The 26,174-nt window shown below is 35.4% G+C and overlaps 1 protein-coding gene across 4 annotated transcripts in view; it reads left to right on the top strand.

Annotated features, from left to right (window-relative positions):
- The window catches only part of CRPPA (CDP-L-ribitol pyrophosphorylase A), a 134,204-nt gene that overhangs the window by 8,001 nt on the left and 100,029 nt on the right, over positions 1–26,174 (top strand). For all 4 annotated transcript variants that reach the window (XM_067291624.1, XM_067291625.1, XM_067291627.1 and 1 more), the window contains one exon: positions 19,520–19,669. In XM_067291624.1, coding sequence (XP_067147725.1) covers positions 19,520–19,669 — 150 coding nt within the window. The remainder of the gene's footprint in view (positions 1–19,519; positions 19,670–26,174) is intronic.

Consider the following 26,174-nt stretch of genomic DNA (forward strand, 5'->3'; position numbering starts at 1 on the left):
AGTTACAGTGATGTAAATAGAATGGTAGAGTTATTAATGATACTGCCAGCAAGAGGAACTGGTGGAAAGACTGACTGACGAGGATGGATAGGGATATAAGAAATTCAGGACTTGCACAATTTGGTATATTTACCTTGTACTTCAGTTCCCCAATAGTAAGTGGGTAAAATGCTTCCCCACTTCAATGAGATGATTGGAGGTTTAATTCAGTAATGGCATCAGATTGTTTGGGTGTTAGGAAACTAGGAAAATCTGCTGCCACTTGTCTCTTCCAGGAAATGAGGTAAAGAAGTTAACTGACAGATGTGTTTGCAACTTTAACAGTGAAATAAAGAGTCTAAATGATGAATTTTGGTATTTCCTTAGTTCCCCTTTGGTTTTTTTTGTTTTTTTTTTCCAGTGTACCACCTATGTGATTTAATTTACATAATATTTAAGGGCTCTCAGAACATATCTGCATTACAAATCTAAACATATATAGCTTCCTAGCAATTGGCCTATACTTTTGTAGGTTGGCTTCATTAGGAATGGGAATAAAACAGAAACTGTGCTTTATAGTTTTCAGTGATACAGTACATTGCTTTCCATGGTCACTTGAACTTAAATTCTGTTAGAATCTTGAAGGTTTCTGACCTTTCTTATTTACCAGGAAATATCTTTCCAGAATTGGTTCTCTGCCAAAGACTTTAAAATAAATCCACTTTGTAAATCTGTTTTAAAGGAAAGTCTTTGAGAGTAGTAGAAGAGTGGGATTAATTGTGCTGGTGTGGGGTTGAAATAACTATTTTCTGAATGTGTTTTTGTTTAGGTGTCTTTATGGTTTATCAGCCCTTACACTTTGCTTTGTGTATTTTAAGTTATTAGTGAGAGCCAGAAAAATTTACTTTTTCTTGAACCTGTTACGATTTTCATTTAATTTTTTTCCCCTGTTTTTCCTTTTTCTTTTTTTATTAGTTGGGTGTAAGGCATAGCACCGTATTTTCAGTAAAACAGTAGAGAACCAAGGCAGTCTCCATAGACCATCTCAAGGCAGTGTACTTATCTGAACTTCTGACTGGTAAACATCTCCTTGCCTAGATCACCTGAGTATCATATGATTTTATACAGGTGATCTTATACATAGTTGTCTTTTCCACTATATAATCTTTTTCTAAAATGTGTGTGGTTTTTAATGGCTCTGTGGTCCACTGAATTTACTGAAGCTGGGCCCTCAGAGAACTGGACTCCGAAAGCTGTTAGCTACTAATGTTACCTGTCATAGTAGTTGAATTGGGGAACATGAGAAGAACTTCATTTTATGTAACAAACTAGCATAGCTGCCTGCCAGAGAGAGGTGGTTATCTTCACCTGACAATTGTACAGAATTTTGAGGAACTAAATGAATGGAAAGCCAAGACCTTTTCTCGAAACTGACGTGCGTGGTTTTGAATATCAGAAAGATTTTGGTGGAGGAGAATCTATCATCTTTAGTTCTTCATATAGTCTAATTCTTTGCATATCTAGAGGGTCAATTCTTCAATCTTTCAGTGCAAAAAGTAATTACTTCCTTTTGCATTATGTAGAAAGGTACAAAACCTGGCAGAAACATCATATTAAATCACTAATGCAATAGGAATAATGCTGTATTGTTGTTCATCTGCGTACCATATAGATAGCATAATTATGAGAAACTTTAATGTTCTTTAAAATGGCATTTGATCAAGTAAGTTATTGCATCTCTCGCTGCCAATTGTCAGACAAATAAATTACTTTATTACACTTACTAATCAGTTTGTTATTTGCCTGTAGGAATCAAAATGTGCAACCTATCCAGAACTAATAAATTATGCCTTAAATCTTTGAAGCATCCTTTGATTATGTGAAAATATAACTTTGTAACCAATTAAATTCCATTTATATTTTGGGGGTAATTTTATGATTAATTGACATGTTTCTAGAAACAAATTCTTTATTGCTAGTAAAAGCTGGGAGAAGTGGAAGCTTCAGAAGGTATTAGTCCAAAGCCTCTAGCAATATCTCACTGCAAACATTGCGTTTTAAACAACATAACCAAAAAAGTGTTTACAAGAATAAAATCCAGAAGGGGGGAGGATCTTGTCACTTCTGCTATGGAGAGGAAAAAGCCATCTACAGTCAGAGACTCTTTCACTAGTTAAAATATAAACTAGATTTGAAAATATAGTTTGTTTATTTGAGTAAACAGACTGAAATCAAAACTTCTGCATTCTTAAAATTAGAAGCTGGATTCTGGAAATTCTTGAACATTATTAATCTGTTTTCATAATTAGCAAGGATCTGAGCAAATCATACGTGCCTGTACAGATATACTGTACTATTTAGTCTCATGGACTTTGATTCATATACGCAATCAATCAAAATAATATCTCCATCCAGAAAAAACCTTCACATATCATGCTTGGTCTGTTGTCTCTGAGTTTACTCAGACTCAGTGCTGCGATAACAGTCTTGCTTTGCTGGAAGGCTGGAGCAGAGAACACGCGCACATGCATACTGTTCTTTAACCTGATTATACAGCAAAATAAAACACTTCATGTATGATTGTGGAGTTGCATTAGCAAAATACTGTGAATGACAAACCAAAATGCAATGCTTTTTCTCCACTGAAGATGCAGGAAGACTTGAATGGATAAGTAATAAGGCTCATCAGGTATGATATACTTAAGCTGGGGAGGCAGAGCTGGAACAGTTCCACTCTCTTTTCTTTCACTGTTCTTGTTCTTTTAGAAGCAATGACATTTTTATGTTTTCTTGTATCCTCTGTTTTCACTGTATTTGGAATATTTTACACATGATCTTTGCTGCCTTTGTTATACTCTAAGACTGGTTTTAGCCAGCTCTAGAGGTTGCATTCATTTAATGACCAGTAACAGACTGTTTGATTCATGTTTATACGCTTGGGCCATCTGAAGTCATTCTGTGCCTATGTTCTCAAGGTCTCTGCTATCATCCTGCGCTTTGTACTTTGGGGGGCTCCTGCTATCCTGTCAGACACTAGTGCAAAAGCAGAATAAAGAATTGATTATATTTTCATTTTGAAGTGATTTGTATTCCACTGATGATGAGAGTTCTGTAGTTTAGGAACCTCTGACTTATGCCAATGAAAAAATATATATTATTGATTTTAAGAGGTGTTATATAGCAACATTAGAAGAAAACAACATTTGGAGAACTATTGTTTGTGAAGATCAGAATAGATTCAGTCTTCTGAAACTTGTAAAATTGGAAGATTTGATGGATTCAGTTGCGTTCAGCTGGTTTTATTTCCCTTACTTCAGTAAGCTTTGGAAACGCCTTAGTATAGAAAATAGTGATTCTTCATATTTGAGAATCATGAGCTAATTGTTTATATATACACAGTGCAACAAAGGACTTATATCTGGTCTTTACTGCTGGAAGCCTTTTATCTTATTCCACATAGAGTTGTCCCATCCCAGATAATTCTAAGTATTACATCATTCTCAAGGTACTTCAATACTGCTTATTGTAGATTGTTCTCAATATACTTTCTTCCTTCTGTCTGATTTAGTTAGTGGTTAAGAGCAGTTTTCTAAGTGTTTGCTGAATGTAGTTATGCTTTCTGGTGTTCAGATGCTAGCGTTGGAACCTGATCCCTTTTCATGGATAGTGATAAGAGACATTGCTTGATTTTTAAGACCTTTTTAAGAAAATACAAGGATGTATTAAGGAAAACAGAGATTTTTAAAAGTGTAAGTTTCTGCTGTGTCATATGTATAATAAAGTTATTAGAGGCTGCAGTTTATTGCTTGAAAAAATACTTACTAAAATACATTTTTGTTGTTGATAATCTTTGCTTTTGAAACCAATTCATAGTACTTACTACACGTAGAAACTTGAAATTATTCTGTTAAGGCTGAACTTCAAATCAAATATGTAGCAGGCTGCTTCAATCTGTCCAGTTTATTCAAGGAAATTCTTTCCTACTGAAAGACAGAGATGTGAACGGATATAATCAATATAATTGAAATCAATGCACTTTAAGAAATTGAATGATTAGGATTAGAACCCAGAATAATAGAGCGATTAGACTCTAAAGTGTGTGCTTGCTATTGAATCTCTGTGTACAAGGCTTCTTCATGCAAACATGAAGTCACAAAAAGTTAAGGTTCCTGCTTGAAATCAAAATGGGAAGTCAGATATTTGAGAACGTCTCTATATTATTGAATGAGGTTCCCCTCCCCCCCACTTTGGGTTTTTAGATCAGCACTAAATTGTGACCACATAATTCAGTCATAAATTCTTTGTAGTTTACTCTTCAGTGTGTGTATTTGTAGGATCAGAATGTTCTTGTTTTAAGACAGTGTAATTGAAGAAAAGCACTAAATAACTTCCAGCATATGTGAAAGGAACAGAAGTGGCAAATACGTGAAACTATTTCAAAACTTGAAACTTAAAACATCTTCAATTTAAAAATAGCATGGCCATCCTAACTTAATGCACAAAAATAATAAATGAAAACATTTGAGGTCTGACTGAAGATTATGAAGAAAACCCTTTAGTGGGCACATAGCTATTTCCATTTCTTCAAGGTTGATAATATAAACTATTGTCAAAAATATTTAAAATTTCTGAGACATGAGCCTCAAGATCCAGTGATGGTTTATTTATCACATTTTTCTGTTTTATGTGGTATTGAGCTGAGCAATTCAAATGTTCTTTATAAACTAGCAGAAAATGAGAATTGACATGCCTCTCTCAGCTTAAAGGCTGAATCTTAGGAGTCAGAAATGTTTTTGGGAGAAGACAACATATTTTTAGGTTAGTGTTTACAAATATTAAACCGCTTATCGCTGCAGTTGTATACCAAGCTTGCTGTCCCACTGGGGGAGGAAGGGCAGGCAGGTAGGTAGGTCTAGTTGTCAGAAGTCATTTGATTCTGACTTTACTGACCTTTTAAATCTTGGATCCTGACACTGCACCTAGAGGTTCTGGCTTGCACTGTTTATGATTATGTTTGAACATGTACAGAACCTAGTTCGCAGTTGTTAAATTATGTGTTGGGATTTTTAATAGGTCATTTTTTCCCTTGGTTCGTGTGTGACCCATGCATTATCTGTTCCTTAGTGTTTGCTATTGGCCATAACATCATCTTCACAGATTATCAGTTTAAATTCTATTATTTATCATTTATCAACTATTCAACATTTATCAACCGTTCATCAATCAAGTCACTGACAAATTAGCATCTTTGCATACTACTTATGGCACTTTGGTTACAGTGGCTACACAATGATGATTCTATATTTGTTTAGGAAAATGAAATGCAGCCAGTGTAGGTTTCTTGCAGATTTAACTTAATTAAAACACAAAATGCATGGGTCAGCCTCCCACACGTAAGCGATGAAGTGCTCTTACAGGCAGTCTTTGGGGACTCATAGCAGTCTCATAAAGTTAATGTTGGCATCCTTGGCTGCAAATGATGATACTGTGTCAGAACTTCAACCATTTGGATTTAATGTGTGTATGTATGTGTATTTTTTTCAGCTTTTCTTAGTGTGGTTTTGCTGCTGTACAGAAAATAACCAGACAATGGATTATTATTTCTCTTCCTACTGCATAGTAATGGATAACTATCAGAAATATACTGATGTTTCTGGCTTACGGCATTATTAGTCCCGTAGAAAGATATAACCTTCTCAGCCAAGTCTTTAATTGTTTTCTCCGCTGAATGGAAACTAATATATTGTTAGCAAATACTTGAAGTCTTTGTCCTAACAAGATGCAGTGTTTGGGGGGAAAGCACTGGTAAGGGGAGAAAAGACTCTAATTTCCCAGTCTCAGTTAACTGACTTAGATGAATCATTGCATTCATTAGGAGTGATGCCACTCAACTAACTCAAATACATAAATTATAGTCAAAAATTTAAAATCTAATATCCCTTTCTGCTTTGCAACATTTTTGTATTTTACTAACAGAGTCAGAATACCATGCCTAATAAAACTAGTATTTAATCCTTTTTATAAAGATGATTTAATCCATGTTCTTTAGCTTTGGGAAAACTGCACATATAGTAATTTTTACCTTACTTTGTTTTAGGTAGAATACAGGTATTCTGGAAATACATTTCAAGCATAGCTTCGTGTACTTAAGTGTACTTAAAGATACTGTGTAAATGAAGCTGCTTCATCTCAAAAAAAAAAAAAAAAAAAAAAAAGACTTGGGAAAATGAAGCAGCCTTCAGCAAAGATGTATCGTATTTAGTTACTCAGCTTGCTCCTTCATGTAGCAGATAAAAAGAATAGTTCCTTAAAATAAGTGAAGGGTGTTCATGATACGCGCTCCTAACTGAGGATCTAACTTGAGAGCCAAAAGCATGAGATGGGGAGCCCTGGGGTGGTAGATGGGGCCCAGGTTCTAGTGGGGAATCTCAACTCATGGGATGGGTGTGAGGAGCTGAATAAAAGCCTCATCTGCCCCTCTCGGTGGAAGTGTGTGTGTGAAGAGGAGGGAAGCAAAGGCTTGTCTGTTTGGTTGAAGAGCTGGCATATGTGAAGGGAGCATGGATGTTTTGTGGTTGCTGAAAAAAAGCAAAGACTGGAGCATCTGACAGAAGTAGTGAGATACTGTTCAGTAGATTAACTGTTGTTTGTTTTTAGTAGTAGCTTTTATAATTTTTCTATTCGGCTCAAGCTAATAAAAAAGAATAAATAATAAAAATAATAAAAAAGAATACAACCAAATGAGAAGTCTGGTAGTGGTGAATTACAGTTACAACCTTAGAATCCTTTCACAGCTCACTTAAAGTACAAAGTGAATTTCTGTAAAATTGAACAGGGTAGAAGCTGGAACTCACACTGCAATTTTCCTTTAGGAGGAACAGATTTAGTCTCTGGATAGTGAGTGTCAAAAAGGCATGCCTAAGAGGGAACAGAGGAGGAGAAAGCGATGAAAGTAGTAAACATTTCTCTGTATTCTTGACTGTCATTTGTGATCAAACACTTGCAGGAGGAATCAATTCTTTTTTGCCATACTCCTTATTGAGTAGACTGGGGAATTACTGTAGAGGTACAAATAATCTGATATCTAGGGGCCTGCATAGTGGAACCTTAAACCTAGTGGATTGCCATTCAGATACAAGATGAAAATTAAGGCAAACTGATAAGGCCTAAGCTTCTTAATCTATTAATGTAATTTGCAATTAAAAAAGTCAAATAGTACCCATAGCAACATGTTCACTTCAATAGCTGTTTCATTCAAGATTAAGAAATTGGTTGAAGATTAAAAATGCAAGAAAACAATTTCCTGGTCCAACAATGAATTAAAAGTAGATAGGAAAGGATGAGATCAATTTACTCTAGAATCTTTAAGTATATGTTGAATAGAAGTAACAATTTCATTAATTATAGATCCTTTTGTTTAAGTCTGTTTTAAATGCAAAATGACTTCTTAAAGTTATCCAGCTTACTTTAGCTCATTTTCTTTTACTAATAAACATGAATAGTAATTAAATTCCATTTTCTCTCAGGCAGCTTGGGACATCTCCAGCTATATATGTAATGCATTCACTGATATTGAAAATTAAGAATCTGAGTATATGTTGTGGCAGAATTATTGAAATACATAGGTGAGTCATACCATTCTGATTACCAAAAGGAAATACTAGTTTTAGTATAAAACTAGTTAAATGCTCGTTAGTGTATTTTAATGTTTACCAAGCAGCAGGGGTATAAATGTGAATCTTAAGATAAAGAAGTTAAAGGTGCTACTGCCTGTTGACTTTAAATAGTGATTAAAATTGGTGATTGAAATTATTTTGGCTTACATCTTTCATCTTGCATAAACCAGGTTAATGGATAGGAAATGTCAAGTATTTATTTTATGATGGTTTTGAGGTGGGGGGAAGGATTCTAATTGGAACTTTTCATTTAATCATTGTATCATTTTACCAGCCTTTTAGGGCCTATCTTGCCTAAATGATCTGTAGTACTGCTCTCTTCATGTCATAAAAATATATGCTCAAAACAGTAGATCACTCTAGCCACCTCTAAATGGCAGGATCTGGAAGAGATTGTCATCCATGTCATCTCTCTGGCCAAAGATTAGGCATGAACACCTTCCCTAATTTTTCCCTCCTTCATTAAATATTGCACTGAGAATAAATTTGATTTCTTGCCCCGAAGTGTCCCCAACTGCGTTTTAGCCAAGTCTTTGATCTGGATGGTTGTGCCGAGGACTACACCTGCCCTTCAGGTAAGGTGAAGCCTCTGAAAGCCTAGCTGGCCTGTTTCATGTGCTGTAATAGCTTGCTGGACTGCTTCTGTGCTTATCCTCCCATTTCCAAGAATGTAAGTGGACTGCTTTACAGATAGAACAGAAACTACCTTAAAGAGCTTTGGAGCACGTAGGAATGAATTCAGTAGGTATCAAGTTCATAGGTTGATCAGTGTGACCATTTGAGCCAAACTCAGATGATAAGAAATAAGGATCTGTTTTACAAGGCCCTTGATGGCAGAGAAGGTCTAAGATGATGCTGGTAAAAGAGATAACTTGCAACTTTCAATATAACAGGCTGTGAGGGAAAGAAGCTTGGGTGGAAGATTTCCTGTGAAGAAGGGAAACAAGCAGTTGAAGAAGAAACTGCGAGAACTCGAAAGGCAAAGACCCTTGATAAGCAGGCACAGGACTGCTTAGGGAACTGTATGGCCACAAACCTATGTTTTAGGTTGCTCAGGAATGGGGGGAGGGACTGAGTTTTGATTTAAGACTGTAGTTTTAGATTTGGTCAATTAAATTGTGCACAAGTCCCACTATAGTGCCCCAAGATTTTTTTCTGATTTCTTGGCTCTCAGTCTGTTGTAAATCATGTGTTTTATGGCGTGCAGTGGATCAGTAGCTAGTTCATGATATTGTAAATATTATAGTAATGTAGATTTTTTTAAAAGTAAAATACAGCTTCTCAACTGTAATTGTAACAGTCCTATGGCGGTAATTGAAAGGTTTATACTGCCCTGAAAAAAAACGTTAACTCCTCTTTATGTTGCCTCACTGTCATCTGCAAAATCCTTTGTGGTACAGTGCACCCTCACTGACAGCTTTCTGCATTGTGAATCAGTAATTAAAGATAGATGGCTCTCTGTTTGTTAGGTGTGATTCATTACTTGTTGATGCAAGGATGTGCTGTGCAGTCAAAATAAAACAAATAATCTTTGATAAGTTTAAAGGTTGATTGTCATGATTTCTTAATTTTTATAGCGAATACTCTTTAATTTTTGCCACCTAGAATTGCAGTAAAGCATTAAAAGGTACAAGAAAATGCAGGTTGTTCATGTTGTTGTCATCTTCTGTTGATTGAATGCAAAAATGAAAAGCTGTGTGTGTATTTTGAAATATTTTTGAAAATAAATGAAGACTACTGGCCAAATGATTTGCTGCTTAGTGTTTATATTGCTTAGGAAGACTGAGGTCTACATGTTATAGAATCCACCATAATTGTATATAACAATGTACAATTATTGCTGACAATTGAAAGGAGTAAATACTTTGTAATATCTTGAAACAGCATATCAGCGTGTGTTGCTCTTCAGTTGGTGAATGCTACATGTGGTCTGAATCATATACATAGTATGGATCTAGCATTATACAGGCTTTATACAAACTTTGAAATACTTAAAAGCAAACAACCATACAAACCTGACAAGAAAACAGAATCTTAATAAAGGAGAACAGCTCGTTAAATGTGGCAATTCTTGCACTGTGACAAAAGTTGGCTGAATTTGTTGACTAATGGAATAAGACCTTACAGCTTGGCTAAAATACAATAAAATGTATTTTATTGAATATACAATACTGTTGTATTTATAGAAAAAAATTTCCTTTAACTATTCTTGAATTTCTCAGATGGAATGTACAGGTAAAACAGACTTACTGGAGGAAATGCTATATAATGTTTATGACACCATTGAAAGTGTCTGTATTTGTTTAATACTGCTAATTTTCATAATTTATACTCTTTATTATATTAACTTTTTTTCTGATTTATGTCTGATTCATGATACAAGAGTAAGATAAAAGAATTAATATTCTTAAGACTTGCTTATTTTCAGTTTGCTTTTTTGAAAAAAGGTCATAATTTTTTTATTGAATCTTCGCATAAGTTAGTCATATTGGTTTTGTTTGCAATACTGTTCTTTGTTTTTTCTCAGTGACTGTGCTTTCTGTTCTTTACCTCTTTTCCACTTTCACTGTGTTCTTGAGCTTATTTTTGGTATTGCTTGTTGAAAAGTTGCAGCCTATGATATGCCTACTTATATGTTCTTCCTCCACCCCATATTTATAATTTGTTGCATATTCCCATCCTCCTGTCTTTTTTCAGGGTAAATTTACATTTTCTTTGAGAAATCTTACTTTTTTTCCACAGAATAACATTTGGAATTTAGCATATTGTAGATTAGGTCAAGGCAATATTTACTAACTCTATAGAGATAAATGCTTTAAATACATAAGAACAGAAATTATGTAAAGTAAAAACAAACAAACAAAACGTGCAGTCCTAAATTTTGAGCAACAGTTTCTGCTATCGGCAAACCTCTTTAGTTTGCTATAGCTAATTGGGGCTCTGACATGTCTTGATGTACATGTACCATCCCCAGCTACTCAGATAATATGTACTGATAAAGGTGACCTCTTTAGAAGAAATGTTTTCTTTTTCTTAAACAGTGTCATAAATATACATTACATTTGTTTAAGGCATCCTGTCTCTTTGAAGTCAGTTCAATGTACAACATAGTGTCAGCTCATTAACATTGGATCAAAGTATATATTAAATTTCTGATTAAACATCCTGTCTTTTGCAGCTAGGAATAAACACAATTATATTTTCTTCCTTCCTGGTGTTGGTTTAAGATTAACATGTGTCCAATTTTAGTGAGTTCTACTGTTCTTCCTAGCCAGCAGGGTAAACAGACTTTAAGGAAATTAAGTAAAGTTTAGCATACAAGCCTTTCTCGTAGTGTTCAAAACTCCTTACATATGTTCTAATTATCCCTCTTTTTGTATAGCTGATGGATTAAATATAATATATATGTTACAGCAGGCTTGTTTAACATTTCAACCAGTGCTGTCCTTGGGCAATTAAAAGCTGCCAGTACAAATATATCAAGCTAACTGGAATTGAGCTGGTTGGTGATACCTACCACACTGATGAAATTTAGTGGGCCTCTCGCTCATGAGAATCAAAGGGGGTGTGCCTGTATTACTATTAATTTTGATATATTTTTTCAACAAAATTCAATATAAGGTGATTAAGATTTATTCTTGCTGTTTTTAAAAAAAAGAAAGAAAGAAAAATCTGGTAGGAAGAAGCCAACCTATTTTTCTTAAAGCCTAATCTTTAATGGGTATGCAGCCCATGTCATGGATTGTACTGGTTTGTCAGTAAAAGGAATCTTCCCCTGTCCCCACTGCATAAATGCCACACGCTATGTCTACACTGTATGGTAGAGGCTGGGTGTGAGCATGCAGGAGAGTGGTAAGCCCTAGACTAGGGCTCTGTGATTCCGCATGATAATGCAAGTACTTCTACCTTTATTGTGGTCTGTCATGGATATTCTTCACCGAGTCATCCTGCATGTCCTCTAGTCCTGACTGCATGCCACATCCCACCCTACAAGGAAAGAGTGTGCAGCTGAGGTTTTGGTTCAGGGGATGTTTTGGATGTGACATTCACAGGAGGAGTTATGGGGGCAGTCTTGAGCTGAACCCATGCAGCCAGACTGGTGCTTTGCCTGTCCATACAGCAAGCAGATATGTTCTGGGAGCAGAATGAGGTTATGAACTCTGTGGACTGAGTCCAGACTTCTATCAGTTCAGTTTGAAAGTCTGGCTAGTTTGTACTTGAACGTGAGTTCACACTTAAGTTTAAAAAACCATAAAGGTATAGACACACTGTAGTTACCAGCTGTACTTCTGTATTAGAGTGGTAGTTTAGAGTTTGTGTAATTACTCTGTCCATGCCCCAGTCTGCGCCTTCCAAATAGAGTTGTTTTGCTAGGATTTCTGTAGGTCAGAGAGGTGGGACTGATACAAGGAATTTCTCAAAGTCTTCCTTCTCTGCAGTAGAATTATACAATTTCTCATAGACTACAACTTTTGGCTATAGCGAAGACAAAGTGTAGTCCTAGGCAACAGCTAGGTGCAAAGTGTGGAAAAGGAAAAGAAAAGAATTTTAAAAAAATGAAAATAAGATGGGATATTTACTGTGAATTACATGAATTTGCTTTGGAGGAACTTCTGACTGCTTTATTAGATGAGGATAGTTGTATGCCTTTGTTTTATTAAATATTCTCCATTTCAGGTTTAAAATATGAAAGATTTGAAAAGAACATCCTCTTAAATATGTGAAATATTTTAATCTTATAATTGAGTGTTTCAGTTTTGCTTTGAAGATGCTGTTTTATAAATTTAAAATAAGAAATCTTTCAGTAAAGACAATTCTGCTAACTTAAATGATAATTACTGAGTGTGACTGAAGCATGTTGATTACTATAGGTATAATTAACTTGAGTGCAGATGCCTGAACAGAAGTGCATGTTTCTACCTGTTTCATGCATCACAGATACTGTGTTTATGTCTGTGTTTTTTTTTTTAATTGTAGATGGCTGTGAATGCCCCTCATGGCAAGTAGTTTGATATGTGTAAAAGAATATTTTCTCTGTATTAACATTTGGAAACAGTTTGATTGAATAAAATGAGAAGAAATTAATCATAGTCATTCTGAGCTGATTTGCTGGTTCATAGCCAGACCTAATTTAGACTGAAATCCTTAGGAGACAGTAGTGTTCAATGATTTATAAATAATCTTTCACCTAATAAAAAATGTTCTAGGACATACTTGTAAATTGTTGGATACCTGGCTTGTTTAAATTAACATACACTGTTTTCATTGTTACTACTGTGTAGTTGAACAGCGTACCAATGAGATCCTTGTCTTCATGGAAGACTGAAAGAAATCATTCGTGTATTTACCAAACTCACCTCTACAAAATTGACTTTAATGGAGTTGCACAATGGATATATTTGTTCTATTAGGTGTGACTAACCCCACAATTTCCAGCAGGCAGTTTCAAAGAAGTCAGCTACTTTGAAGTGAGGAAAATGTATTTCTAAGTCCAGAATATATGTGCAGAAGACAAGTTTATTTTTTCTAGAGCAAGGTAAATAAAGCATTTGAGAGTGTTGATTCAGTGCTGTTTTGCTTCTCAGAGTGGAAAACAACTCGGATTAAAGAAAGTTAATATTAATAAATGTGAATATTGAGAAAACATCTGGAAATGTGAGAATGGGGAAGTTCCTCTAAAGATGGCACTCATAAGTTTTGCGTGTATGTTTTTGATGTCAGATCTATTTTTAAGTACTTTTAAAACTCTGAATCTAATGCTATTAGGATGATTGAAATACAAAATGTACATTTGTTTTATACTAGCATACAGAGCAGAGGTGGTAGGGAATATAGGGAAAATGAATTTCAGGAGAGAAAGAAGCTATGAATGGACCAGAAAAGCTCATATAATTAAAAAGTAGAAGGGAATCCTATAGAGGAATGGGAGAGTTTGTTCATTTAGGACTAGATTCTGTAAAGTTTTAAGCTGATTCCCACCTGCTTGAAGTTCAGTATTGTGCATTGGCCATGTAAGTGAACTTCGTGGGTATGCATTAGTACTTGGAGTCTTTCTGGGGGGTCAAAGCCATGGCTACTTATTTTAGTATACCAGTCTGCAAGATGTGGTTGTCTGAGCTTGTTACCACACTGTTGTAAAAGAGAGAGAATTGCAATTGTGTTATTTTTTTTGTTAGTATTTTGTGCCACTGGAATTTGCTTCTCTTCCTAGTCCGTATCATTCACGTTGTTGAACTGCACAGTTATTTGGTAGCCTTCTATTTCAAATCCGACTGCCAAAGGGAGCAGATCAGTGATACAGATGTGCTGTTTTTTCATGCTATTTTGGAGCTTCTGGTTCTTTAATAACTTATTCTTGGAAGGTTGTATTTTAGACATGAAGTGTTGATCTCAGCTGAAGGTGTTTAATGTGTGTCAGGGGTATCTACAACCTGGAAAATGCCTTGCTTGTGACATCAGTGTCCCCCCGCCCCCAATCCTTTTCAAATTTAAATGATTCTGATTATTTTAAATAACATAAGAATTTTCAGTTTTTATGATTATTCAATAATAAATAAGTTATATTGCATTGTTTTAACCAAGCTGTGATTTTGTCTTCAGATTTCTGTGGCCTGTACCTTTTATTATGAAATGAAATAGAATGTATCATCAGCACTGCTTAGGTTTTACTCCCCTTGAATTGACTGTGTTGGCTGATCCTAAAACTCAGCCTGGTTATTTATTCACTGAATACACGCATCTAAATGATTTCTGTTCAGAATTAAAGTATGATAAAATGAGAAAGATAGTGGTGGTGTTTAGTGGAAAGGTGGTCTAGTATGGCTTGAATCTAATGAAAATACTTATGGTACCTTGTTATACTGACCTGCATGATGCACTTCATTCTTTACCTTTTTTCAGTCACTATTGAATCTTTAAATCTTGTATGTGTGCTATACTGTATGCAGTTATGTGAAAATTGAATAAAAATCTGAGAACCTGGTTGTAAATGTTTTCAATTGTTGATGTTTAAAATGGGTTATAGAAGACCCCTATTGTTTCTAAAAGTACCTAAAGACTGGTTCAGTTTTCAGAAGATGGATGAACAAGCTCACTTCTGAGAGATACTAGTCTGTCACTTCCATTGAAGTTGATGGAAATTGTGGGTTCTCAGGACATTGTAGGGTTGTTTTCATTCAATGACAGAGTAAAAGGGTGTTCTTTCATTCCAGTATTTTGCCTGCAAAAGAAAACTAACCAGTTAACAGTATTTGTTTCAATGTCTGTGAAACTAAGAGTTACATTTTAAGAGCTTGCCCACAGATATTTTGCTACTTTCACAGATATTTTAAAATATGCAAAAGCAGGGAAAAGTATACAAATAGCCTGTACATGCCAGGTTAACCAAAACTAGTGCATGACTGTCTTTGAAGTGGAGTGGCTTGGCAGCTATAAAGTGGTCATTTAAAGACATCCAGTTTAACTGTCCATTTAACATTCAAGAAAGGTATATGATATATTTTGCATATAACTTTGGAAGTGAATCCTTTTGAGATTTGGGTCAAAATGATTAGAAAGTTGAAAATGGGAACTCTGGATAGGGAAATGTTGGTATAAGATCCAGGCACTTCCTTTAAACTCATAGGGTTTTTATTTTGTGGTAGGCTAATTCAAAGTGTAAAAATGATCCATAAATCCATATTGATATAAACAAGTATTTATAACTTTAAACATGCACAAATTTTACTATTTTTTTTTAAATCATGTCTGAACCTCTTGCCTGAGAGCTGGGCCAAATACCTGTGCATTCCTAACATAAATAGCAAGTCAAAGCTTCTTGAATTAGAACAAGTAAAATTCAGATAGCTGATTCTCAGTATATAATCTGTTTGCTAATATGGAAGCAGTTCTGTTTTTATTGATTTATTGCCAAAAAAAAAAAAAAAGGAAATTCCTTGCAGAGATTAAAAGAGTTGGCGTCGTAACTGAATGCAGGATGCAGGTAGGCTGGTTGGATGATTTTGTTCTTATACATGATTGTAAGGGACAAAAAATCTCTTTAGTTATAGTGATACTCAACACTGCTGTGCCATAATGTTTAGATTTCTGAAGCAAGAAAAGTAATCTATAGCCCTATCTTAAGCACCTAAATTCCATGTTCAACTTTACTGGAAGACTGCTAAGAGTGGCATTAACAAAAGGCTTTGTGCTGAGTAGGAAGGACACTTAAGCTAACCAGAATAAGTACGGCAGAGGGAACAATGTGTTTCCCTCTTTGGCATGTATGGGAGATCAATATTCACAGCTCAATTATTCTGGTTTTACATGCCTAATACTATGTTTCCACCATGAATGGAGATACCTTGGGCCAATTTTGGATCCAGAAGCATGTGCAGTGAGGTCTTTGTAGGCTAGCTTGGGTTTGGCAGCCACATCAGCATACGTGGACTGGAGAATGTTGCCAGAAATACTGCAAATGCAAGAAAATTTCCTGTTAGGGATTCAACCTCCTCCCATATGAAAATAATGTGGGACATACACAGGCCCATATTTATCCTTGTTTGATCCCTGTTTCTCCCATTCTGGAGGTGGTTTTAGGAACTATTGCATTTCTATGCCTTGAGATAATAAACTTAGCCATGTGGTGGCTCACATCATCTGTTTCAAGGAAGCCATGCGTATGCACTGGCACAGCAGAATGGACATGCAGAAAGGTTAGCTAGTAGTGAGGAAAACAAACCAGTCTCTATATCCGGTCTCTTAGGGTTTTAAGTTTTCAACTCAGTGATGTACCTTAGCTAGTTAGCTCTAGCTCACGGCTTTTGGAATACACAAAGCTGTTGTGTGCAGTAGGAACTTACTGGCTTCAGTGAGTGCTAGAGCTCTGCATTGTGATTTTAGAGTATAGAGCAGTCATGAACTGAGTTGTCCTTTTCAGAATAAAAGTTGATTCATCATCAAATGACTACTTGTTATGCCGTTGCTGCATAGTTAGAATTTCTCTCCCTCGTGATCTGGAGTGAAGTCAGCCATAAATCTTATTCTTCGTATTAAAATTCATGTTTTCAGTGTCAGGTGCAGTTTGAGTGGGCTTATGACAGGAGTTATCTCATGGTGTTTAAATGTGTGGTTTGTTTTGTTTTGTGGGTTTTGGGGTGGGTTTTGGGGGGTGAGTTTTGGGGTGGTTTTTTGAAACTGATAGAAAGCAGGTGCTAAGATAAACTCTTAGCTTGTCACATTGGCCTCAGTTCTGGGGTAATGCAAAACTGTAATTGTTTAAAAATGTCATTTGCTAAAGTCTAGGTGCCTGCCCTGAAACTTCAGTTACTTGAGAAGTTAATTGGAGGTTTTAAAAAATGACATGTTTGGATTTATTAGAGATTAGATCTTGGTGAATCTTTTAGAAGAGCTAGGCCTAAGCCAAGCAGGAGATGCGGTTCGTTATTGTTACAAAGATATGGCTACAGACATTCATGAATTTTTATTGTGTAATAAACCAGATGTCAAGAAAACGATGTGTTTCAAAGTTCTTTTAAGAATATCATTTTGAGTATTTTTTTTTTTTAGGATTGCAGTTTGTTTTTTTTGTTCCTCAGAGTGCATGTTTCACTTGTGAGATTTAGTTACGCAAGTCGCATTGTATTCTGTTGGCCTGTTTTATGCTTAAAATGTAACATGACATGGTTGTTAAAAACTGTAATAAAATATTGGATCAGCCTAAAGAAATCTTATTTTGCTAACTGGTTTTCTGGAATGGTAACAGTTTCAAAAAAAAAAATCCAATAGGCATTTTTAAATAGACTTAACTAATTACAGGAAAGCTGTGGCTAGCATGCTGTTCTGTCTCTTTTCCCATGACCTTCTAATTTTATAACTTTTTTTTTGTATGTGACCAATTAAAATATGACGGCAGAACAAAATAACATAATCCAAATGCCCAGCAGCTGGGATGCAGAGGTAATAATCCATGAATCGAAGAAAATAGAGGGGGGACAAGTTGTAGATAATTTACTCTCTGCTTCTGCTTATTGTCTTCCTGATAGTGCATCTGCTAAGTTTTACTCCTCTTTTAGTATATTGAGCTATTACTAAAATTATAATGATGTTTAGATTTGTCAGTTTGTCTTTTCTATGACAGAAGTCGGATTGATCTTGCCTGGGTCAGCGAGATGGACTAGATGACCTCTTCGGGTCCTGTACACGTTTTTCTGTGATTTCACAGTTCTCGCTGATCTTCCTGTACTGTGTTTTGCCTTTGGATGACAAGAGACAGTGTTTTATGTAGATATGTCTTCCCATTTATTAGAACGAAAAGGAGCTTCTAAGATTCGGAGAAAGTGATTCAAGTACTCTTCAGTCCTATGAACCTGTTGAATCTCTTCTCCCCCCCCCCCACCACCGTCCCTTACATGGGTAGCTTAGGCATATCAGAACTCCTTAGGCATGAGGAATTGATTCACCTCTGTGTTCTCATGTAAAAAAATGAGCTAAGAAGCTTTAGATTTTAGAACTTAGAAAGTTCTCAACACATTGACTGCATTCCTCTTTGTTTTATTGTTCCATAGTGTGAAAGGGAGGGGGAAGACAACGGCAGCTCTTTCTCTTGTAAGAGGAAAAATATCTATCTTGGGACTTGCTTTTAATGCCTCCTTTTGCCATGGCATGCTAATTTGAGGTCAGAAATGGTGCAAGAAGTGACTTGACCCTTATATACAAGGGCAGGATTTGCCAACAGAAGAAAAATGAGATCAGCTCTAACATCATTCTTATTTTATGTGATAAAGTACATAATTTTTTCTGTAGCAAAGCTTACTGGATCTCTGAAGATCTTCTGTGGCTGCAGTGAAGTGTCAGAATTTGCCATTGGGAGTGGTTTTCTAAGTATACTGATCTGAGATGCTGGATAATTTTAAATATTTGGAACAGCATCAATTATTCTTTTTTATTATTATTAAAGACAGATTATAAAGTAATACAAAATAAGCATGCCATTCTCAGTGGTTAGCATTGTTTGAGGAACATGCTTTTCTCCCTGTGATTTGATAAGCGATGTTTTACCATTACTTTCTTCTCTTCTTGGATTAGTTTACTGAGAACTCTTGTTTCAGTTTCCTTTAGCTTCATTTCAGGTTCATGTGATCATATTATAAGTGACTGACAATGGATGTTTTTTTGGTATCAAAATGACCAAAAACCAGCTTGGAGAGCTCTGTTTCAGAAATGCCGTAAAACTGTGAATGATGATTTCTGTGATCTTTAATACTGTATATTGATGAAAAGATCAAAGGAATATGTTTAACTGGTTTTACATCTGAGCAAAACCAAAATTAAAATATCAACCTTTTAATGTCTGTGCTGGAGCACAGTGCTGCTGGGTATTGAATACTTTCTGGTGTATACTATGTTCTTGATGACTTTACTGGTAATTGGGAATGCTCAGTATTTCGCAAGGTGAGTTCAGTACCAAGGAACAAACTCAGTGCTCTGAAACTTTTCTTGTTGCTTATTTTGGAGTAGTTTGACCAAACTGAAATCAGTGAAAGCGACGGGAACTGTAGATTGTTGACACTACTCAGATGTGTCTCCTTGCTGTTTTGTATCTGAACAGGTCTAGATCTGTTCTCACAGAAACCACCTAATATGTGTGTAGAAGAAAGTTTGAAAAACAGACCTCTCAGATCTGTACATGTATTTGCAACAGATGTGTGTGAAGAACTTAAAACTCTTCTTTTTGTAAATTGCCCCTCTGTATGTACTTATACAATCTTCCTAAAGGTAAACAAGTAGAAGACCTATTTAAAAACTCTGATTTTTGTGACTACAGCTATTTGATATGCATTAATGTTAATAAACACTTAAGGCTCTTCTTGTATTTTCTTCCATAGGCAGCAGGAGCAATTCGTTCTCTAGTTTCTACTGTTATTGCTTCTTCTGCTGATGGCTTTTTAGACCACTCATTGGAACGTGCCCGGTATAGAGCAAGTGAAATGCCTCAGGCTTTCTTATTTGATATAATCTACCAAGCATACCAGCAGGTAAGCCTTTGAGTTTTCTGATAAGATTTTGCATCCATTTACTGTTAATAAAAAAGAGAACTTTAGTTCTCTTCTTTCAAAATAAAGATTCAACATCCATTTCAGATCATATCAAATTGTATGTGTATTGTTTCTCTGTAGTCTTTTGATGACAGTGCTTTATCATTCTCATCTATTCAAATTTTTCCATTATCAAACTGCCAAATATAAATGTGATAATTTAGGGCTTTTAGGTGATGAACAGAATTATTATTCATGCCTAATGGAATGTGCTGAAATGTGTATTTTGTATATTGAGTCACATTTCCTGCTGGTTCTATTGTAGCAAATGAATTCACATCACCAGAGGCTCTAGCCTTCAAAACATACATATGTATTTTATAAATGCATCCCACTTCTTACAGTTTTAATTTACTACTCTATTCTCTAAAACTAATGCTGTGAAGATAATTAAGGTTTTTAAAGTACACTTTAAAAATATTTGTAAAAACTTTATATTATTTTTTCTTGCTTTCTTTGCTTGTGTTCATTGTAATTTCTGCTCCTTACATCTTTTTTCCTATAACACACTTAATTTCTTCTTTTTACTTCATATGAAGATGAGTCAAGCAGAAATTCTCTCTGCTTAACTTGCTTTGATTTTTATTGCATATTCAATAGAATACTTAAATAAGTGGTCTAATGTGCTTAAAGTTACCTATGTATTGTTGACTTAGAATATCTCAAGTAAAGAGTTTTGGATGAAAATTATGATAATGGCATCTAATATTATGGTGGGACACAGGCTATTCTAAAATATTGGGATGATATTAATTTGACACATCCAGGTAAGTAAGTTTAATGTTTCATATTGTATGTGTTACAATAAATGATTGTATTGCACATACTTTGAATGGCTAAATATATTTACATAGTCTCTCTGTTAATTCCCCATTTTTTCTAATATATTGCTTTAACACCATCTTTATCAAAAAAAAAAAAGGAGGGGGGAGTAGTCTAGTAATCCATGACTGTTTTGACTTTATTCCTTCTGATGACTTCTTTCATTTGCCCCACCCTACATTCACAGTTTACTGGAAGCACTCCAGGCTTTCGTCTCAGCCTTCTACTTCCTTTTCATTCATCACCTTGTGGAAATTGTCTGTCCTCCAGGTATCTTCCAGGTTGATTAGAAGCAGAGCATTTCTTTATTTGTGACTTGGAAGGAATTATTTTTCACTGCACTAATGCTGACAGTCATGCTTCCCGTCAGTCTTTCACTTCTAGAGTAAACAAGCCCAAATTACTGATATCTAACTTCAGAAAGTGCATAGCTTAGAAGCTACCAACAACAGAACAAATGTCTGGACTGCCACTGAAGAAGAGACGATTACTTACTTGTTCAGTAATTGTTTTACTTTGAAATTTCGGCACAAATTCCATGTCATACCCTTCATGCTTTAAATCTGAACTTATTCTCAGATGATGAAGATGAGGGGCTGTTCAAGATGAAGAGCTACTCAACCGATCAGAGTAACTCCAGCCTTTTTGCTTCTGATGGGAAGCAGGGGAATGTTGGTGCAATGTTGTCCCAGCAGATACTTCTAACTGAAAGTCTCTGGCTTGAATATAGTGGGCATATGTGTGCCAATGGCACCATGTAGGTGCATAGAACACATCTCAAGAGGCAACAACTACTGTTGCTTATACAGCCTTTTCTTTCTTGTTGATGTGCATCTGTTTTGACAAATTACATGTTTATATGTTGTTTCTGGGGAAAAAAAAGTATACTATTTTTTTTCCTACTGTTTACTGTTAGTTTGCAGATACAACAGAGCTGGCAAATATATAAAAAGCATAGTCCCTCAATGCTCCTCTGAATGCTGAGTACTCTCTTCTCACATATGCATTCCATCAGTCTCTTTTTTGTATGCCTACTCTTTCAAGAACAAGCCACCAAAGTTGTCAGCAAGAAACCAAGGCTATGGTTCCTTGTCCCCAGTTCCCTTTGCATTGGCTAAATTCTGGTCTTTTGAATGCTCTGTGCCTTGGAGCTCTGGGAAGGGTAACACTTTGCTAAACCTTTCAACTCATATTGTTTGCTGATTATTTATGTTTCAATGGTGCCTAGCTGTCCAAGTCAAGGATTAAGACCCTATTGTTCTGGGAACTGTACAAATAAATAACAAAAGATAGATAATTGTTGTCCTGAAGAACTTAGTCAAGCTACTGTAGGACAGATTTTTGTAGGAATGGATGCAGCTCAGGATGCTTCATAAATATTAATATACCCACCATTGGTTCCCACAACAACCTTGTGAAGTAGGTAAGTATCTTTATACAGATAAACAAAAAGAGATAAAATATTTTTGTTAGTCATGTTGCAAATCATTTGCAGAACTGGGAATGGAATTCAGTTCATCTGACCTGGCTTGTGATCATGATCTCACTTCTGTGTAGTTAATGCAGTTGTGACGTTTATGCAGCAACTGTGAGGGGGAACAGCAGTGAAAGATGCATTGCTTAGAAAGAAACTGTCCATTTGAATTTTTGCTTCAGATAACATAGGTTTTTCAGTTGCATTAAGAGTAATGTGGGATACTGCTTTTACAACTCTCTGTTTAAATGCATCATCTACTGTGAATAGGTGGATTTAGACTTTTCTTCTAATCCTAATGTTCTTAATATATGTTCTTTCTAATGAATATATGAACTCTGGGTGTCTTAACCGCTGTGTTAAGATACTATTTTTGCTTTTCTTCTCTGGCATCAATCTGATCTGAGCAGGACTAGTTTTTCTTCTACTTTATTACTGGCTTGAGTGTATTTAGACATGGAAAGTAAAAAGTTAGCACTATCAAAATATGTAATGATCCTTTATTATCTCTTTTTCTTTCCCCAGTTAAAATCATTTATTTAGAAAATTTTTTCCATTTCTTGTTTGATTAGAAATGACAATGATTTAGGGAGAAATACATGCCTTCTGCATACATTTAACTGAAATCATTTGAAGTAGCTATAACAAATGCCAAAGGTTTTTTACATTATTATCTGAATGGATTTGTATATTACAGTGAATTCTATTTACATTCGCTGCCAAAAATCCAACACAAATTTTGAGGTCATTCAGCCAGGTTATTTGGATGCTTTTCTATGTGTTGCCTCTCATTTTTGTATCCTGGATCTCGGTTTAGATTTCACTCTAGTCTCTTCTGATGCCTATAACATATGTGTTCCAAACAAATCATCTATGTTCAGATCTGTGTTGCTTTGTGATTTAACTCTGACAATGTCAAGGTTCCTTACATCATAACTATTAACTTCTCAATTTGTAGTAGTTCTGTTGTAACCTTATAAATTGTCACTCAAAAATTGCACACATTTCCGTTGTCTTTTTAATGACTCAGAGAACCCATTAAAACATTTTCTTTCATTCCTCATCACTTGGATATATGATATTTAAGCCCCTTTTCACAGGCCTTTTCAAAGGATAAAAAACAGTATTTTTATTTTGAATGTGATTTTTCTGGCTTTGGAGTTTTCTTATTACAATCACTTTGTCAAAAAAATATTTTGGACTGAAAGTTGCATCAAATGATAATAGAGTCCGTTTGGCTGGTTACCTGGACACAGGGTTGAGTATTCCATCCCTTGCCTCTGAAGTACGCTTTGGCATCATTTCTGTTGTGTTCTAATTTTAATTCATATTAGATGGCAGAGGGGGAATTAGGCATGTCTGCAAAAAGATATGTATTGCACTATATTATTTTCAAAAGGGTTGCTGATTATCACAGAATCACAGAATTGCTGAGGTTGGAAGGGACCTCAGGAGATCATCTAGTCCAACCCCTCTGCTCAAGCAGGGTCACCTAGAGCACATTGCACAGGATTGCATCCAGGCGCGTTTTGAATATCTCCAGAGAAGGAGACTCCACAACCTCTCTGGGCAACCTGTTCCAGTGCTCTGTCACCCTCACAGTAAAGAACAATGGAATAAATGGAATAAATCACTAGTCACATCTCCTTTTGCTAGGTATGGTAACCTGAAATCTTCTACTCTCTGATTCCATAATGTTTCTTGATCATGATAGGAAAGTTATTTCTTCTTTCTATTCTGCTATTGTAAGGTAGCCAAGGATGTCTACCTGTAAAGTAGTTTTTGGTTAAGATGGATCCCTGGAGAAGTAAATTTATCTGAAATGAAATGAGCAGGCCATCAAAAACACTTGGGCAGTTGGTGAGGCACTGAATCTTACTAGGTCTTCCAACAGTTAATTTTGAAGTGGTTTTTTTTTAATCACACTGAAGCAATAGTATAGATTTATGACAATATTTTCTTAAAAATAAACCCATACTTTTCAGTTAATTAGAATTAAGCATCAGTTATCTGATACAACTTTGGTAATATGCCTGTGTATGTGCTTGAGAGGAAAAAAAAAAAAAAGACATTCAGGTGTCTCACATTATTACATCTTTATTGGCGTAATGCAAACAATTTGAGAACTATTGTTGCTTCTTGGTGAAAGAAAAATTGGTAGTACTTTGTCTGCCTTTGTGATGCAGCACATAATAAGGACAGATGCAACGAAGGGAAGGCTTGTCAGGCCTCAAATGATAACGGCTCCAATGTAGTGAGAATAAAGACCACTATTCACAAAAAAAAGACTCCTACTTGAGAATAGTTATATTGATTTTAACATTTTATAAAATTCCTGTTACATTGTTATATATATGTTTTTCTTTTAACTTGGGAGACCTCTTGGCCCATATAATTGATGTCACTGAACTGTCAGCTAAATCAATGTTAAAGTGGTTGTGCACATAAGCCATACTAAAAACACTCAAAGCCAATATTGAAATTAAGCAGCTGTTCAGAAATCACAATAGACAGTGAAGCTAAAATGGTGTCTTGAACTTAAAAGGCCTCATTACTCTGAGTTATGTGTCATTAGATAGAGTACTTAGCTGTAAGAAATGAATAGGCATAACGGGATTTTGGCAGACGCAGGCAGCTACCCTGTATTTAAAGTTGCTTAATGCTTTCTGTTGAGTCTTTTTGTTCTGTTGGCATGGGAAAAATAGCCATATTTACTTCTGTTTCAGTGAAGTATTATGATACCTCCACTTTGCAATAGGACTTTAGAATTTGGCACTGGGATGGTCCAGATGTCAGAAGTGGATGAATTACATAGGCCTTCTTGTATATGTCTCTGAGTGTCACTATGTCACATGCGATATATATGCATTCTCACCTAATATCCTATGAATTACAGCACTACTTACATGCCCTTTATTTTGTTAAATATAGTCTTTATTTGGTATGATTATGTGCTTGACACATGGTAGGCAAGTGGCAGAGGCAAAGAGTTGCAAGAGGAGAAAGAACTTTATATAATGTGTGGTATCTCACAGGCTGGACATCTAGGCTTTACATTAACCAGGGGCCTTTCCTAGGGATGTTGGATAAAGGCCATATAAATGCATTAAGCGGATAAATTTAATGTCACATCAGTGATCCTAACTCTAGTATGTCTTTATTTGTGAGTTCTTGTTTCCTGCACAATGTAATGAGTGTGCCACTAAATTTCAATAAATATATTGGATAAATTAAACTTTTCTTATGGTTACATTTTTGATTTTTAAATAAAACCTGTGGAAAGGTTGTAAAATTGCAGAACCCAGGATTTACTTCTGTTCTAACTTACCTGGGACAAAAACAGCTAGTTGTGGCTTTTTTTAGATTAATATAAATTAAATTCCTGATTTTTGGAAATATATTTTTTCTGTTCATATCAGTCCTTAGGGAAATCGGGAAACTTAGTGTTAATTGAAAATCCACCCTTTCCAAAGATAGCAAATAAAGGATGAATTTTTTTTAGAACAAACTTGTTCATTTTTGCTTAAAGTAGTTCCATGTTTCTGTTCAGCTTTTTAAATTAAATAGGAGACTATGCAAAGTATGATACTGTAAGCCTGAGAGAAAGAGGGGGGAAAGACTTCACCTACTAGAAGTCAAGCATTCCCTGGAGCAGTATCTTAAGAGGAATTAGCCTTCTTGACTTCCTGACACACTAACTTTTTCCTTTCATTGGAGTAGACTGAGACCAATTTCTCTAATACCTGATTCTGACATATTGAGGAATGCACAGAGATTTTTTGTCTTTAATAATACAAAACATCTTGTTATATCATGTCACATTAATGTACAAAGCAAAACAACCACAACATAGAAAGGCTGTAATAACCAAACTTAACAAAGCATTATGCATCTAAAATGTGTTTGTCAAGGTAGGGAAGGCAGCAGGAACAAATCAAAAAGCTTTACCTGTCCTCATCTGGCAGAGAAACAGCTGAAAATGGAAACAGAAGAGGAATATTATGTAGAAGACCCTGAATGACTGCTTTGAAGGAGATGTCAACAAAAAGCCTATGGAGCACGAGATGATAGTTAGAATTGTCAGTATCAGTGCTGGAGATAAGATAGAATTGTTCACCAGTTTAACCCGTTTGGGCAAGCTATGGGTCT

Source organism: Apteryx mantelli, chromosome 2, assembly GCF_036417845.1.
Source record: "Apteryx mantelli isolate bAptMan1 chromosome 2, bAptMan1.hap1, whole genome shotgun sequence".
NCBI lineage: Eukaryota > Metazoa > Chordata > Aves > Apterygiformes > Apterygidae > Apteryx > Apteryx mantelli.